This window comes from Cimex lectularius, unplaced genomic scaffold, assembly GCF_000648675.2.
Source record: "Cimex lectularius strain Harlan isolate CLEC.00 unplaced genomic scaffold, Clec_2.1 scaffold3, whole genome shotgun sequence".
NCBI classification, from domain to species: domain Eukaryota; kingdom Metazoa; phylum Arthropoda; class Insecta; order Hemiptera; family Cimicidae; genus Cimex; species Cimex lectularius.
This window is the reverse complement of record NW_019392688.1, coordinates 1,586,106-1,604,504: the sequence shown is the minus strand read 5'-3', so window position 1 is coordinate 1,604,504 and position 18,399 is coordinate 1,586,106. Positions and strand designations below refer to the sequence as shown.

General features: G+C 31.3%; 1 protein-coding gene across 6 annotated transcripts in view; it reads right to left on the bottom strand.

The window, feature by feature from the left end:
- Positions 1-18,399, bottom strand: part of LOC106662221 (E3 ubiquitin-protein ligase HECW2) — a 120,894-nt gene that overhangs the window by 10,931 nt on the left and 91,564 nt on the right. The window contains exons 1-3 of one of the 6 annotated variants that reach the window (XM_024225836.1): positions 13,492-13,586; positions 13,349-13,434; positions 10,412-10,552 (exon numbers count right to left, since the gene is read on the bottom strand). The exons of 3 other annotated variants lie outside the window; for them this stretch is intronic. In XM_024225836.1, the coding sequence (XP_024081604.1) occupies positions 10,412-10,449 (38 nt within the window). In that variant the 5' untranslated portion in view covers positions 10,450-10,552; positions 13,349-13,434; positions 13,492-13,586. Of the gene's footprint in view, positions 1-10,411; positions 10,553-13,348; positions 13,645-18,399 lie in introns of those variants that run through there. 2 more of the 6 variants (XM_024225834.1, XM_024225835.1) reach the window with 2 other exon arrangements.

Sequence of the window (18,399 nt, the reverse complement as noted above, 5' to 3'; positions counted from 1 at the left end):
TATTACAAAAAATGATAATTAATGTGCATAAACGTTTTAGATCCAAAAAAGAAAAAACAACTGGGCAGAAAAAGCAACAGTCCTAATTCACTACTAAATTTGTTTTCAGCGTTTTAGATTAAAAAACAAAAAACACTAGGCAAAAAAAGCATGTCCTAATTCACTACTAACTTTGTTTTCAGACACTGTTAAGAATATGTTAATTTAATGTGGTATTTTAAACATGGAACATTGTCATGTAAATTTTTTGGTTTATCTTATAAAACATTTCAATGTGGTTTTTGTAAATAGAAAAGGTAAATATTTATTTTCATTTAATTCGACGTTCTCCCGAACATTTAAAATTTACACACATCATCAGCAATTAGATTTTTTTATAAAAAGACATAAGTTTACCATTGATATTCATATTTTACATTTTATTAAAAAAGCTTACCTTATTAAATTTATAATTTATATCACATTGTATTTAAAAGCTATGACTATCTTGCATCTGTAATTTAAGTTTATTTATGTAAGATAGTCATATCTTTTTCAAATATAATATCGATAATAATAAACTTTACATTTAATAAAATAAAAGGTGTTTTTAATAAAATGAAAAATATGAATATCAATGTAATAGTTATCTTTACGTACAAAATATAGATTCTGTTGATGGATGTAAATTCCCGAAACGCAAATACATCAATGAAAATAAGTAATATACTTTACTTGTTTATTTTAAAAAACCACATGGAAATGTTTCTAACTTTAAAAAAATTATAAAAATAACACTAAATTTTTCAATTTTTTTCATTTTTTAAATTCTTTTAAATCACTTTATATTAAATATTTTACTAAATTTAAAGTTTTCGCGTTTTTTGGCGTCTCACCGTCGATCCGCAGTCGAAGGCCTTAAAAAAAGAAGATAAAAGTGTGATTCACTCGGCTATCTCATTCAATTAAAAACAAAAAAACAATCTATATTCGATGATGTCCTTTAACATCGTGAAAAACCGTAGTGTCAGCCGATTGATCATTACTGACCAATTTCGCCTATTCTGTCAAGCTCGGTTTTACGACCCCTTCGGATGTAGGGCAACTAAGCCAGGCAGAAGCTGAGCCTGAGAAGCCTCTCATTGAAGTATGCATTTTTTTGTGTATAATATTTTTAAAAAATAAAATATTAATATTCAAGAGAAAGTACATGCATTTCGAAATATTCTGACATGCCTCAATTGCCATTGTTAAAAAGGACAGTTGATAGCATGTGAGAAGATAAGGAAGAGTTGGTTTTCAAATTCCACTTATCGTTTCTTTGTTATATTAACAAGGCAATTATCCTCTTTTGCTCGTTTTAAATATTAATTTTAACAACATTCCTTCTTTTCTCGGTTAAATCCTGCGAATAGGACGGGAGTACAACACGAGTGTAAACTTACACTCAACCAGTGCAGCTGGCGCTTTTCGGCCTGCAGGTATAGGAAATAATAACTTGAAATGTCGCTGAAAGGGAAATCCGACCATAAAACCGTTTCTGCGTATTTACCTTCGGGGTTAAAATTTCACTTTTATAGGCCTAAATTTTACTCGGCGTCTGGTCGAAACGTCGCTAGAAATAAATAAAAATCTGAAATAAAACGGCGATCAGGGACGCTGTAAAATATAATTTATTCGATTTGGAAAAATTACAATCGTATATGTACGGTATTGGTTGAAATGAAAAAGCTGGTGTTACGAGCGGGATTCGAACCCACGACCATCGGCTAAATACGCCGTTGCTCTAACCACTTGAGCTATCGTGACTTCTATCCACTCGGAAACCAACTTAGCATCTCAACCTTCCTTTGTGTGGTGTTTAGTGACTGTTATTTAATGATTATTTGGAGAGCATGAGATGCGGTCTGGTGTGACGTAGGTTTTAGAAAAATATTTTCTTTACCGTGCCAACGTTTCGATCTTCAGTGAGATCATCTTCAGGGCTTAAAGTTACGAGTCTCACGAGTCAAACACGACACACAAGAATGACACATCTACACAGAAAACACTTTGAGCCCTGAAGATGATCTCAATAAAGATCGAAACGTTGGCACGATAAAGAAAATGTTTTTCTAAAACATACTTCACACCAGAAAATGTTTTTCTAAAACATACTTCACACCAGACCGCATCTAACGATCTCCAAATAATCACTACATTTCGAATCTGAGAAGGGAAGTGGGGTCCGAGTGGATCGAAGTCACGATAGCTCAAGTGGTAGAGCAGCGGCGTATTTAGCCAAAGGTCGTGGGTTCGAATACCGCTAGTGACACTAACCTTTTCATTTCAACCAATACTTTACATAAAGATTAATTAATTGAAAGAAGTTATTTGCTCAATCGGACCACGGAATATAATGGATTATAATCATAAACCATCTGTTCCAATTTTTTCAAGGAAATATAATGTTACGGTTCAGGTCTCATAAGAACCTTTTAAAAGCCGTTATGCTAAGAGCAATCGCCTATAAACTAGTAACTATTTTTCCATTATCTATAAGATGAAGAATGGGTTTTTGTTAATTTCAACTTCATGGACGGATAGTACGACGGAAAAGCACTGATAGGATGATGAAAAGACAGAAGTAACCGGCTCGGAACTATTCGGTGCCTTTGGATCCTCAAGTAGGATAGTGACAGGCTGATCTAAGCTGTATCACAATTCTTGATCTTGTTATCATTTTTAAGTAATAGTGTAGCAAAGTAATAAACACTTCAGTTTTTTCTTCAAAGGGAAAAACATGCGAAAAGGGTTGAGATTTTAATACCTGTTCCCTTTTAAAGAAAGTGTCAGGATAAATGAAGAAAAAATTTTTCTAAGGCTCTGAATTTTACTTTCAATTAAACAGGGACTTTTTTTGAGGAATTTTGAACCTGTCTTCAGGGGGTTGAGAGATTTTCAAGACTTCGCAGGTAAAACGCTTAGATTGGACACCGGCAATTTGAACCACCGCGGCCGGCTATTATGCAAATACGGTTCCTCCTCATTTTTTCCCCCGTAATTCCATATCGCAGGGCCAGTTTTCAGAAATCGATTTGACGTTGTAACAATTCGTCGTACGTGGATTTTGATGGAGGCGGCGTATTTCGAGCTGGCTAAGGGGCGGATGACTAAGAGAAAAATCAATACGGTAAGCATTCGGGGCATGTTTAATTTCACGGTTGCAAGCGTACGGCCTTCTTGCGACTTAGTACGCATCCATTCTGAAAGTTTTTTGTCGCGATTATTAAAAAAAACTCGACGGGAAAAACAAAAATTGAAGCTCCTCAGGAACGAAATGGACGATTTTGGGTTTTGACTAAATACAACCCCCTTGGAACATCTTTTATCATACACATTGATCAATCAATTTTCGACTTAATGCTGATTCCTACAAGAAAAATTGTCGGTTTACAAAATTAAAAAAAAAAATTTTGTGTTATATGAACAACTTACTCAATGATCTAATCATGGATAAATTTTATCATTCTATTTTATGTTAAGAAAAGCTACTATCTAGCCTATCCAGGGAAAGATTCTTCTTAAAATAGCAAGATAATTCGGTATTCACACCATTGAAAAAATTCCTGCAGATCATAAACTTAATCTGGAGAGATAAACTTTCTGCCGTATGTGTATACGATATTTGGAATCGGCGGCTTCCCATCAGAGTTCAATCCTGAGGTTTAGATAAATAAGATTAGGTCAATTTTGATTTTACATAATCTAATCGAATAGTTTGTAAACAATTGGATTAAAATTTAAACTTTGAATTTCCGAGTTCTAAGTACAATTAGATATACGAGTTGACCATGATCATAATAATCGGTTTAATATAATTTCAGTATATTAACATAATACTCTTGAGGGGGGGGGAGTTCCATAATGTCTCCAAAAGTCTAAGTTCACGTCGCGTCCAATGTAAATTGAACATATCAGAGAATATTTAGGGAAAGATCAGTCAAATCCCGAGCAAAGCATTTAGAAGAAAATTATTATCCTATGTCAAAAGCGATGGATGGAAATCCTAAACATAACTCAGGAGGAATAATACCTCTATGTCCAAGGATTACGATAAATTGTAAATATGTAAGAATTGATTGGGATAAGCAGTTTCATGAAGTTATGCTTACGTTTTATAAACGATGGTTACATGGAAGGGATGCACAACGGAAAAATGGGCAGTTTAGCTAGGTCCAATGCTAAGATTTACGGTAATAAAGATCTTTACGATAGGTTAAAGACGCACGCTTACCTAGGCAAAAAACATAAAAGTAATATAGTGAAAGTGAAGGACAGTAATGAAATTCAAAATTTTTTATGTCCAAATATTTAACAGCGGTCGCGACTAGAAGTAAGGGGAGTTGTGATAGTTGGCTCATGCCAGCATCATGATGAAGCTTTATTTATTTTTTTAAATTATTATTTTCAATATGAGTACCATCATTGTTTTATAGTCTGTATATTTGCTAAATTGTCATTAAAAAAAAGTTAGAAATATTTTATAAGCAAAAACAGAATAATTATAACAACTTGTTATATTGTACATAAAACGATAAAGGATTTCGCTGTACATTAAATAGTGCCAGGTTTTCGATTTTTTTATCTTTAATTATTCAGAAATCGTGAGATGCGGTCTTGTGTGTTGCAGATTACAGAAAAACATTTTCTTTATTGTGCCAACGTTTCGACCTTTATTGAGATCATCTTCAGGGCTCAAAGTATTTGTTTTCTGCGTAATTGTGTCATTCTTGTGTGTCGTGTGCACTCCCTACACGAATTACTCAGAAAACAAACAATTTGAGCCCTGAAGATGATCTCAATAAAGATCGAAACGTTGGCACGATAAAGAATTTTTTTCTCTAAAACCTACGTCACACCAGACCGCATCTCACGATCTCCGAATAATCATTGAATAACGGTCACTAAACACCACAGATTTGTATTTGTCTTTAAGTTGGACAAATTATTAATTTATAAATTGTTTACAATTTGGATTGAAGGAAGTAAGAAACTGAGCGGAGTAAGCGTTTTGACTGTTTTTGTTTGAAAATTTGAAAAGTTTAAAATTGCTTGAGCTTTGTTGTTCGATATAAAGTCCATATTAATGTCATTGGGCACTCTCAACACGACACACAAGAATGGCATAATTGCGCAGAGAACTAACACTTTGAGCCCTGAAGATGATCTCAATAAAGGTCGAAACGATGGCAAGATAAAGAAAATGTTTTTCTGAAACCTGCAACACACCAGACCGCATCTCGCGATTTCTGAATAATCATCGACAAACGGTCACTAATCAGCACAGATTTTTTTAAATACAAAATATGTTATGTTTGTGCTCAATATGAAGCCTTTATTTTGGTGAGAGGGAAGAACGGCGAATTTTCTTTTATTTAAGAAGAAGATTATTTTCTATAAGGACAGAACGGGACAAAAAGATTTTTTTAACCTTTTCCGTTATTATTTATTTTTTGGAGTAGAAACTATTTCTGAGGATTCCCTTGTTGTTTATTATATTATTTGAACCAAATACTTTACAATATTCGCGAATAATGGCAATAGACACTTTAAGTTTATACTTTGTTGTTGTTTAATTCAGCAGGCGAGCAATATATTACAATTTTTCATAGTTTAAAAGGTCATTACTTCTGTGAGATTAATATTGTAATAAATTAAAAACAAAACATGGAAAGGTGTTTTTTTATAAATAAAATTAATTTTCCATCAAGAAAAAAAAATCATTCACTAAAAGGGAATCTACATACTCACCCCACACCTTCATTTCTACTAAATCATGCGTATGTACGAATTTCCAGTAAATACAATTTAGAGGGAAACCACGATTCACGATATCTCCAAGATGTTTCCTTCGTGTCAAATTTATGGTGGGCATTAATATTGTATGAATATGTGTGGTGATTAGTGACCGTTAATCGATAATTATTCAGAAATTGTGAGATGCGGTCTGGTGTGATGTAGGTTTCAGAAAAACATTTTCTTTATCGTGTCAACGTTTCGATCTTGATTGAGATCATCTTCAGGGCTGTCTTCCGTGTAATTGTGCCATTCTTGCGTGTCGTGTTGAGAACGTTGGCACGATAAAAAAAATGTTTTCTGAAACCTACATCACACCAGACCGCATCTCACGATTTCTGAATAATTGTATGAAATATGAGTCATGAAGTGAATAAAAATTATATTCAACCGCGGTTGAACTAATCATCAAGTTTTATAAGAAATATGAATTATCATCACATCCCGGAGCTTAATAATCAGATTATTTTGTAATTAATTATACTTTTTATCTAAGGTCTTGGTTGAGTTGAAAAAGCTAGTGTCATCAGCAGGATTCGAACCCAGGACCTTCCGCAGGGTGGGTTCGAATCCCACTCGTGACACTAGCTTTTCATCTCATCCTTAGATAAAAAGTATAATTAATAAGTCAATTGTAACTACTAAATACATATATGGATATCCAATGTTCAACAAGAAATGAATCTTGCACATAAAAGAATATGATGAACAGACATGACAGATCATAAGAAATTCTCTAAGCATTTAGAAAATATGAAGTCTCTGTCCTAGGAAAATGAAAACATCAAGAATATCCAGGAAGAAATCTTAAGAAAATTTGTCAGAATAAAACAAAACATAATAAATCTTTAATGGCAATCGAGTGCTATTTTTAATCTTAGTGTGATTATTGTCGTAAGCACATTTATCAATTATACCTGATAACAATCTCTCTCTCTCTCTCTCTCTCTCTCTCTCTCTCTCTCTCTCTCTCTTAATAACTTATTAATATTGTACGTAAGGGAAAAACCTCCAGGATACAACCAAAAAAGGTGGCAACTTTTGATCAAACTGTCATAATACTTATATAATTTTCTATCTTTTTTATATAATAAACTGTCGATATGATATTCATCCAATATTGTTGTAGTAAAGTTTTAAAAAGTTTAATGAAACCGAATACTTGTTTGAGGAGAATATCGGCCTTAAAAGGTTTTTCTAATAAACAATCCATTAAGTCTAATTGGCCAGAAACACCGCTACGGTCTATCGATTTTTTCAAAATTAAGTCCTCACCATGGGGAGTTTTTCCCTTACAAAACACCACCTAGACAAAACTTCTATTTAAAATATACTATATTCCATCTCGCCTTGTACAATGCGTTTTGGCTTAAAAATAAGGATTTTATTTTTAAAGTTGAAGGGTGGAGATTTTTTCAAATCCCTCTAACTTTTGATATTTTTAATATTTTAAGAAATAACACGGGACAAAGCGTTCGTTTTGTGTATTTGACGACTTTATGGACAACGTAGACTATTTCCTTCGAAGGGTCGACTTTTTTTTTTTCCCCCCGTTAACCGTTTTATACAATATTTGCACGTGAAAGACAAATGTAATCAGCTTGCAAACTATGCACGACATTCTTGACAGTGCAGATAGCAGCGGATCAAACACAACATGTCGACTCTTTTGCACAATACAATTTATTTTATTTTTAGTAAGTGAACTACATTTGTACGTTGGTACATTATTAATTAAATGGTATTTTTTATACTATTTGACGTAGGAATAAAAGGGAAAATAATGTATTTACAAAAGATATATTGAATATTCCCAAAAACACCAATCAATGAATATTTCCTTTTAAATTTAATAATATTGTTTAAATATTTTTTTCGATAAAAAAAGTATAATTATATTCTCATAGAAGGTATTAATTTCTTTATTTCAATTATATTTCTTTGAGAAAATTTAAAGTTATCCAATTTTTATAAGACACTGGTGATTAAATGCTATTTTTAAAATTATTTATTTGCAGATAATATATTATCGAAAGCGATGAGACTTCGATAAAAAAATCCTATAAAAATTTGGTTTCTTTTTTGAAGATTGGTAGTTTTAATATATCTCGATCTAATTGATATCGGGCTTTAATATTATAAGCTTGTATTAAAAAATCAGGGATGAGGTCAATTTGAAAGAAAAAGTTAAAACACTCAGTTCCTTCCACAAGCTTTCGACGAATACATTATCCTCCTCATCAGGACATAGAACAATTAACAATATTACAAGTTTTTATATGCTTTTTTTCTTGTCGTTGCATCTTCTTTTATAGATAAAGGGTAGTTTTACTTATTTTAATAACGAATTTATGCAAATGGTTTTATTTTTTTTGCAACACATTTTATGTAAATACGTGAAAGAATTTGTTACAAATGGTTTTATTTAGTGTTTTTTTTTGTATTTTATGCAACATATTTTATGTATTATATGAAAAAATTTATGTGGCAAATAGTTTTATTTATTTTGTGCCACATATTTTATGTTGCAAATGGTTTAATTTTTGTATTTTATGCAACATATTTTATGTAAATATGTGAAAGAATTTATGTTGCAAATGGGTTTTTTGTATTTTATGCAAAATATTATATAAAAACGCGAAAGAATTTATGTTGCAAATGGTTTTATTTTATTTTGTATTTTATGCAAATGTGCGAAACAATTTATGTTACAAATGGTTTTATTTATTTTGAATTTTATTCAATATATTTTATATAAATATGTTAAAGAATTTACGTCGGATGAAATATAAAATAAATAAAACCACACTGTTATTAATAATTTATCAAATTAAATTTATTTATATATTTATTAAATATTAATTATCAATAATTTGATAGATTTCGTTGGACTACTATATCTGGAAATCATGTTTGGGATTTTTCATATTTTTAAGTACATACATTTTAATAAAAACTTATAATCAATTACTACAACGTAGAGGGATAAAATATAAAAACAATTTAAGTAGAAAAATTGGGCAATAATTTATTGACAAAAAGTGGTTAAACTGAAGCATTCTGAATGACTTTTTATTAAAAATAAACTAATAAATTGTTANAAAAAAAAAAAAAAAAAAAAAAAAAAAAAAAAAAAAAAAAAAAAAAAAAAAAAAAAAAAAACACTTATTGTTTTCAAACTGTGTTAAGGTAATAACTAAAGAGATACTATTCCAAATCAATAATGAATCATTTATAAGATTGAATAATAATACAAATAAAAAACATCAATACATAGCACAAATTGTTAAAAAAACTGACTTTTTTATGTTTTTACGGGTAAATCATATCTTTCTTATTATTTGTTTTTCACACTGTGATAAGTTGGAAATACGTAGAGATACTATTCTAAATAAAAAATGAATCATTTATAAGATCGAATAATAATACTAAAAAAAAAAATGTTAAAAAAGTGACATTTTTATGCTTTTATGGGTAAATGTTTTTCTTATTATTTGTTTTCATACTGTGATAAGGCAATAAGTAAAAAGATACTATTCCAAATCAATAATGAATCATTTATAAGGTTGAATAATAATACAAATAAAAAACATCAAAACAATAGCACAAATTGTTAAAAAAACTGACTTTTTATGTTTTTACGGGTAAATCATATCTTTCTTATTATTTGTTTTTCATACTGTGATAAGTTGGAAATAAGTAAAGAGACACTATTCCAAACCAATAATGAATAAATTATACGATGCAATAATAATACAAATAAAAAACATCAAAACAATAACACAAATTGTTTAACAAATAAGATGTTTGACGTGTGATGTCTTTTAATGGGTTACAAATATCTTTCTTATTATTTTGTTTTCATACTGTGATAAGTTGTAAATAAGTAGAAAGATAATATTTCAAACCCATAATTAATAAAATATTATTAAAATATTAATAAAATATAAGACAGGATATTATCGCAAATATATGAGAACAATTTCCAACGTCGATTGAAACGAACAACTTTAAGATTTGTTTTATGATAAATTCAATGAGAAGTTAATGGATTTGATAAATATAATCTATTAACTTATTATATAAATTTGCATTTAAGAATATCACAATGTTTTTGGCCGAACCGTGATATACTTGTTGAACTGCTGAGAATAGGTTAACAGTTATTATTTTTAAATTCAATTCTAAACAGTTACAAGATGAACCCATATATTAACAGAAAATTAAGGGTTTGCGTCTACCCAGCATCCGCTTCCAGGTAGTTTATGCATTCGTAACGGTGTGATAAGTTAACAGGCGTTGTTAAAATCCAAAAACCAATTCCTAAATGAATAGGTGTAAATCGTTCAATTAATTTTTTACGTTTTTTAAAAGGGTTAAATAATTTTTAACAGAGATAATTTTTTTTACATTGGGTCAATGTGAAATGATAATCTGCACAAGGAAAAATACCTTGTAAAACATAAATTATTAATAATTTCGTATTGTAAAAATGCAGTGTAATGGCTTCGATTGTTTGTTAATTGAGTATAATCAGTAGGGAAAAATGTATGTCAGCAGTGCTTACATTAGGTTAATAAATAAAAATACTTACAGGGCATAGAGGATGTTCAATGATTTCATAACACCCATCGCAGAAAATTAAATTTCGGTAAAGTCGGAAAATCACTTTTTATCTATTAGCCTCAGCCTCCTGGCCGGAGATGCGATATAGCGACAGTCCATGTCCGTCAATCTATATGAATTGAAAATAGAATTTTTGACGAAGGGTTATGAAAAAATGTGTGCGCGTTTTGGGAAAATCGCGTGTGCATTAGATCGGCCCGAAAACAAGCTACCGTCGCTAAGGCCACCGGCGTTCTGAGCCGTTTTTTCAAGGGTTGGCGGTTCGCCCCTGGCGTGGTGGGGAAATGAGTCCTGGGTGGGGAAAGGGGTGCTCCTCCAATTTAAGCATCTTCCAACGTTTATTTTATTCAGAAAACGATAAAAATGCGAAATAAGACTGATAATTTAAATTTAAAATTTTTTTTTTCGATTTACAAGATCTTCAACATGATCAAACTAGATATTCAAATTTTGTGTTTTTGCAAATACTATCTTGATATTATTACTACCCTCACTTTCGTACGTTATTGTCATATTTCACAATGATATTTACACACTGGATTCTTTATCTTTTTTTCTGTTCAAGAATTTGTTTTTTGTTAATGTAAAATTTATACAGGATATCAGGCTACTCGCGCCACAAACTGCCAGTGAATTTCCACATTCTTATAGATCATGGTCCGATTCTCAACCCTTTCGCAGGTATTAAACTTTTTTTAAAATCCATTTATTTAGTGGTCTGACCAAATTACTTCTTTCAATTAATTAATATTTTTAAGTAAGGTTTTTTTAAATTATCTACGTGGTTTTCGTCATAAATCTACTCGAAGCTAGTGAACTATTCATTTTTGAGGAAATCCAAAAATAGCATTAAATTTCCTTTTAAGTAAACACTCTTCTAGTTCTTCAAACTTAATTTTTGATTGAAAAAAAGAAAAAAACACTTAATCTTTCAAAAGCTGCTAAATTTAAAATTTGTAACAAAAAACTGATTTACAATCTCGTTGGAAAAATTGATGGTAGAGCTTAGCCTGATATAACAACTTCTTCGTTTAATAGACTTTCTAGTGATGTATAAATGTATAATCTAACCAATTACTTAACTTTCCTTTAAGAATGCAGCCTGGTAGTTCTTCAAACTTAATTTTTGGTATTTAAAATAATATCTTTCAAAAGCTGCTAAATTGAAAATTTGTAAAAAAACTAGATTTCTTGCAGGAAAAATTTATGGTAGAGCTTATTAGGCTAATTTCATAACAACTTCTTCGTTTAATAGACTTTCTAGTGGTGTATATATGTGTAATCTAACCAATTAATTAAATTTCCTTTAAGAAAGCACCCTTCCAGATCTTCAAACTTAATTTTTGGTAAAAAAAATCACTAAATCTTTCAAAAGCTGCTAAATTCCAAATTTGTAAAAAAAACTAAATTTACAATCTCGTTGGAAAAATTTATGGTAGAGCTTGGGCTAATTTCATAACAACTTCGTTTAATATATTTTCTAGTAGTGTATATATGTGTAATCTAACCAATTAATTAAATTTCCTTTAAGAAAGCACCCTTCCAGATCTTCAAACTTAATTTTTGGTAAAAAAAATCACTAAATCTTTCAAAAGCTGCTAAATTTAAAATTAGTAAAAAAACTAAATTTACAATCTCGTTGGAAAAATTTATGGTAGAGCTTGGGCTAATTTCATAACAACTTCGTTTAATAGATTTTCTAGTAGTGTATATATGTGTAATCTAACCAATTAAATAAATTTCCTTCCACCTAAGCAAACCTAAAAAAGCACACAAAAAATCACCGTACTTTAGTTGTTCTCTATGATTATTGTCCTATTTCATGTACTTTGTTTGATTTTTACTTTCAATTTTATTGTGCGTTTTTATATTAGTTTAGGTCTAGGTTTTACAACTTCTGTATTGTTTAGTGCAGATATTTTGACCATTTTTTCTGCTTAAGTTGTTCGCTATGTTCATTGTCTTTTTTCTATGCGTTCCGTTTCATTTTTCTTTCTTTTTGGGCTTTTTTATTAAGTTGAGAAATAAATTGTGCCCAGGACAAAAAGGTGAATTACTAGATTAATCCCAGCCACATTTTTCACACCGCCACTATTTTTTCCCCCCATTTAACATAAAATTTGTGCATTTAGGTTTGATGTAATGAAGAAAAGGGATATTACTACAAAGCTTATTAAAAGAAGTTGTTACGAAATTTGCCATGCTCTACTGTTAATTTTTCCAACGAGATGGCAAATTTAGTAGTTTTTGAAAGAATTAAGAGTTTTTTTTTTTAGAAAATTGAGGTTTCTTTTGAAAGTTGTAAAAGGACCCTCCTTTAACAGAAATTTTTACGCTCTTTTCAATGCTCCTTTTGGATTTTCCCAAAAATGATAGTTCAAGAGCTACGATCAGATTAATGCCGAAAACCGCAGACATTCGGAAAAACATAACATGTCGAATATCTGCGAAAGGGTTGAGAATTGCAACATGGTTCACGCGAACTTTTTTGCCTCTCTGGAGGTGTGCAATTCACTGGCAAAAATTTGTGACGCGAGTAGCCTGACATCCTGTACAAGTAATAATTTTATTTTTATCATATGTATTTTTGTTGAGAAAAAAAAATGTCCAGGCAAGAATGAATTAATTTTAAATCACTCGACACGTCATTTCTATGTTGTTAACCGAAACGCAAATTTCCTCATGATTATGAATAAGCTCATAAGGTTAAAATAACAATTTAATTCAATAAAAATTACAATTTCAATGACTTCTCCCGCTGAGTCAAGGCATAAAAACAGCGAGAAACTACTAGGATGATCATGATGAGAGAACATACAAAATGAAAGAGGGTGGCTGTCTCTATTTAAGTTGTTAAAGCAATTTTTGATGTATATGACATTGCATAAATATATATTATACATACTATATCTTGGGTTTGACCAAAGAGGTGCTGCTTGTTCTTGCCGTTTTGATAGATTTTAGTAAAAGTGATGAAACGAATCTGTAAAACTGCAAGAAAGGCTGACTAGGGTTATCGGGACTACCACTTTTTTTTTTTAAACGTACGTCTTTTTTAAAGCAAGGTGAGTTTGTGAATGTGAATGTGAGTGTGTGTGTTAGAAAGAGCGAGAGTGTGAGAGTGGTGGGAGAGAGAGAACGAGAAAGTGAGAATTTTCTACCTGGTGTTTCGCGAAAAGAGAGCATATGATTAATTTGAAATCAGAAAAAAAATCTAAATTTTAATTTTTACTCAGAAACAATAGGCAGCCACTTTAAAAAAATACCGGCTTCTACGGATGAATATTTCTGTTTATTATCCATGGATTTTTAGATCAAATCTTGCTCAGAGCAGAGCAAAAGGAAAAATGCAAACCGAGACGATGTCTGGCCACACAATTGGACTGGAATAGTTGGAAAAAGTATTTACTTTATCTGTGTAGCATGTACGTTTTAAAGAAAGTGAATTAACTAAATTAAGTCCTGGCATTTTACGAAATAAAAGAGTTCAGGTAGCTCAGTGATGATCATAAAAAAACAAATGGTGATAACCTTTTGGCAAAAACACACTGTAAAATCTATAAAGTTTTACTATGAAACCTAAATATGAAACTTTTTTTAAGAGGTCATAAAAGACCCTTTTGTTTTTAAAGAATTGCAGCCGACGTGCATATCCTGCCGGGCAAAATGGCCGAATGCGCAGAGAGGTGATACATTTATTTAAAAAGCCTAGGTTCAACGACTTATAAAAGAGTAATGACCGATTTTTAATTTAATTTACCCATTCTGCCATTGGTACGTAATAAATTAATTTCAACTCAACCTAGATGTTTTTAAACATGAAAAATATCCTTTTACGCCTCACTAGAGCCTAGTTTTTACGGTAGGTGGATTAAGGTTTAAGCAATTTTGCTATTACTACGCGCGATAAGAAAATTGTAAATATTTATGGGCAACGACAAAAAAAAATGTCAAGGATGAATGCTGTATTATTGAACAATTAAAGAACAAGACTTGTACAGAAAAATTTGTTTATTTAAGACAATAGAAATTATCCGACAATAACTGACAATAAAAACAAACTGATAACTTTATTTCAGCAAATTTAATGAATAAAAAAAATCCCTTAGGCTATGCTAAAAAGTATAGCCTAATCACAAACAACAAGCCAAATAAATTTCCATCATGACATCATTAATCCTGCCTGATGTTCACTGATTCAGTCAAGTCCTTGTTGCACTGATAATTCTCTAAAGATGATAAAAATATTAGCTGTTCTTTTTAAGCTGATGTCATTATTGAAAGTCAAATATGACTGTCACCTTGATCATGAATATTTAAGTTCTATTTCATGTAAACTTCTAAGATCAAAATTACCCTTGATCGCTGTTTTTTCATGTTCTGAAGTGTTTGTTATTTAACAATATGTTAATCAATAGTAAACTCATCAGGCTGTTTGTCACGTAATCATCACTGATATTATTTAATTAAAAAAATATATTATTGGTCGGTATTGACTTTATTTGGGAATTGTAGAATTTATTTAGATTTTGTTATTTCTCTGGAACTTTAAATATATTTATGTTATTTCAAAATTTTTCTCAAACAGCCAATCAATTATCAATGATAGATTTTTTTTCAATTCATAGATTAATTTTTTATCCAACAAAATTGAGTTAGAGTAAAGAGAAGTTCAAAAAAGAGTAAAGCAGTAATACATAATAAGTACACGTTATATGAGAATTTAAATGAAATTATTTTTCACAGGTGAGATAAGAATAAAATCAATATTATTCTATATATAAACTCTTATAAACGTGGCAAGTAGTGATGATTTACGAGATCGTAAAAAAACGATTTTTATACACGGTGGAAATAGAGTCAATTCCGGCAAATGAATTTTTATTTGCTTATAACACAAAAGTCAATTTGCAGAAGGGAACTTGAATCCAGCCGAGGGCTGTAATCTATACTTTTATCTACAATTTCCGGTAGATCTTGATCGTTTTTATGTGACTTTTTCGAGCCGGGTTTTTTTGTTTGTATAGCGCATAATTTCTGCCTCGGCCGACGTAAATATCGGTTGTTTTTAGGTAAAAAATATCATTCTAAAGTTATTATATTAAGACTGGCAAACCGATTATATTTTTATTAGATTCAATCCACTGTGTTAATTCAAAACAATTTAACAATTGCTCATAGTTAAAGAGCCTAGATACTTGATATTCCAGTCGACGAAGCCCTTCGATGAAAATTTCAGCTATAACACGTTTTCCTACTGCACCAACTCCACACATCAATTTTTATTCCAAAATATAGGAGCATACTGATCTTATGGTGTCGTAACCTCCTCGTCGTCGGATAGAAACCCAGGAGGTGTCCCCTGCGAGGCGCGTATGTGACAATGAAACATATTTCAGAAGACTAGCGCCACACATATATCGAAAATATTAAAGCACGACATCATCATAAGGATAAACTCCTTGAATATCTAAAATCCCTACAGACCTGTCAAACTAGTTAGTGTAGTGAATGAGTGTATTTAGATAGGAGGGAGAGACATCAGTGTAATATTAATTCTTCAGGACCTCTCCAATTTTTAATTGTAAACAAGGTTTTAAAGAATCTATCTGTAAGAACGTATTTATGTGCATGACTGGTTAAGTGCGGATGGACGGCCTGTGGCGGGATATAGCGTACCCCCTATCAAACTAGTTAGGTTGAAGCGGGGAACACACCCGTTGCAACGCTATGCGTCGCTACCTGACGCCTTGTCATGTTTGGTAGGGTGTGCATCGATGCGACGTCAAGCGCACGCAACATAAAGTCACACAGCGTGTATCACAAATCAGTATCGTAATCGCTATGCCTCTTTTATTTTTAATGCATTATTTTGAGCAAAACCATGTAATAAATTGTTAGTTAAATTTTATGAGCACAACCATGATATAAATTGTTAGTTAAATTTAATTGTTTTAAATAAAGTTATTCCGGTGTTTTGATAAATTTTCTTCCTAACCATCGTACTAAAATAATTTTTATAAAAACTCATAACGTCCAAATTACATATACTTAATTTGAAATAAACTACAAAAAAAAAAAAAAAAAAATCTGACGCTACTCGACGAAAGTGGACTAATTTTATGAGCACAACCATGTAATAAATTGTTAGTTAAATTTAATTGTTTTAAATAAAGTTATTCCAGTGTTTTGATAAATTTTCTTCCTAACCAACGAAATTAAATAATTTTTATAAAACCTCCTAACGTCAAAATTACATATACTTAGTTTGAAATAAACTACAAAAAAAAAAAATCTGAAGCTACTCGACGAAAATGGACTAATTTTATAAGCAAAACCATGAAATAACTTTTTAATTAAATTTTATGAGCAAAACCGTGTAATAAATTGTTAGTTAAATTCATTATATCAAAAAATGGTATTCCGGTGTTTTGATCAATTTCCTACCAAAAAATTAAAATTAATTAAAAAAAAACTAACGAATTTTCGATCCTTGTTAATTTGGTTTATATTAAAATAAGTTTGTTATAATTAATATAACGACAATAATACATATAGTTTGAATAAAAATATGATTGTCCGGTTCTTTTGTCTTCGATTGTACTCGATGCTACCCGATGAAAATATGGACAGTGCGGATCGCAGAGCGTAGTAGAGTAGGGTAGCGTTGCTTAGCATCGGGCATATGTGCATGGGGGTAATACAATCTTAAGGAAAATTGGACTGGATTTGCGTCGGGTAGCGCCGCATAGCGTTGCATCGGGTGTGTTCCTAGCATAACAGTATAGTGCATGTGTGTAGTGCGATAGGAGGGCGAGACATCGAAGTAAAATCAATTATCCTTGTGTGTCTCCCCATTTTTTTATTTCACATACATTTTGAAAGGCTCTACATGTAAGTATGTATTTATATGCAAGAGTGGTTAAGTGTGGATGTAGGGACCTGTGGCGGAATATAGAATACCCCCTATCAAACTAGTTAGGTCAGGTGTAGAATAGGTTTTGTTACTCTCTCTCTCTCTCTGTGTGCGTGTGTGTGTGCGCGCGCGCCTGTAATATTGATTCAATTAGGGCCCTTTTCCGTATGAGAGGAGACGTCTATTAAAGAAGACTGTGTTCGATGTGCCCCACATTTCAGTAAAATGAAGGAACTACTAAGCAACAATAGAAATGTAAGAAAAAACGCAGCAAAATGCGGAGTAGTATACGACCATGGAAAAAACATTACAGTTTGCCGGCAGAAAAAAAGGCTAAACTTCTAAAATAAAAAAGTACCAACAAGAAACTTCCATTAACAATATGAACTATTACAATGTTTAATGACCATTATAAACATAATAATTATGTACTAAAACGTCAGGGATAATACTTTCGATATTGGTACTGAAAGCATTTGGAGGCTATTTCTTGTTCCTAGACAAATATTGTGATCAATAGATGTAACGTTTTTCTTGACTGGATACTCTCCCAGTTATAAAAAATTGATATTTTATTCTTAATCGCCTCTAAAGAATTTTTACGGTTAACATTATAGCTCTTCAATTAGTTTACATGTTAAGAGGAGACAAATGAGAGGTGGCGTACTTGGAAATATTGTCATATTGCAGTTTGAATGTCCAGTCAGTGATTTAAGAAACCGTCTGATTCAGACAGAAATGTTAAACTTTAAATACGGTTAATGGTATGTTTGATGGCGTCTGGACGTTTGCTGAAATCCTTCTTTTCTAATACGTACCATCTCTATGATATATCATATGATACTTTTTTCACAATATACCGAACCTCAACCGCTTCGATCCATTCTATCCTACCTGGTGTCCTCAAGGGAGCATCTTAGGTCCGTTACTTTTCAGCGTACACACGGCAGACTTCCTCAACACTGGTCTTACCGATGCTACCCTAGCAGTTTCCTGCGATTCCTACAAGACCACCTCCTTACCTTAGAACCAAGATCCTT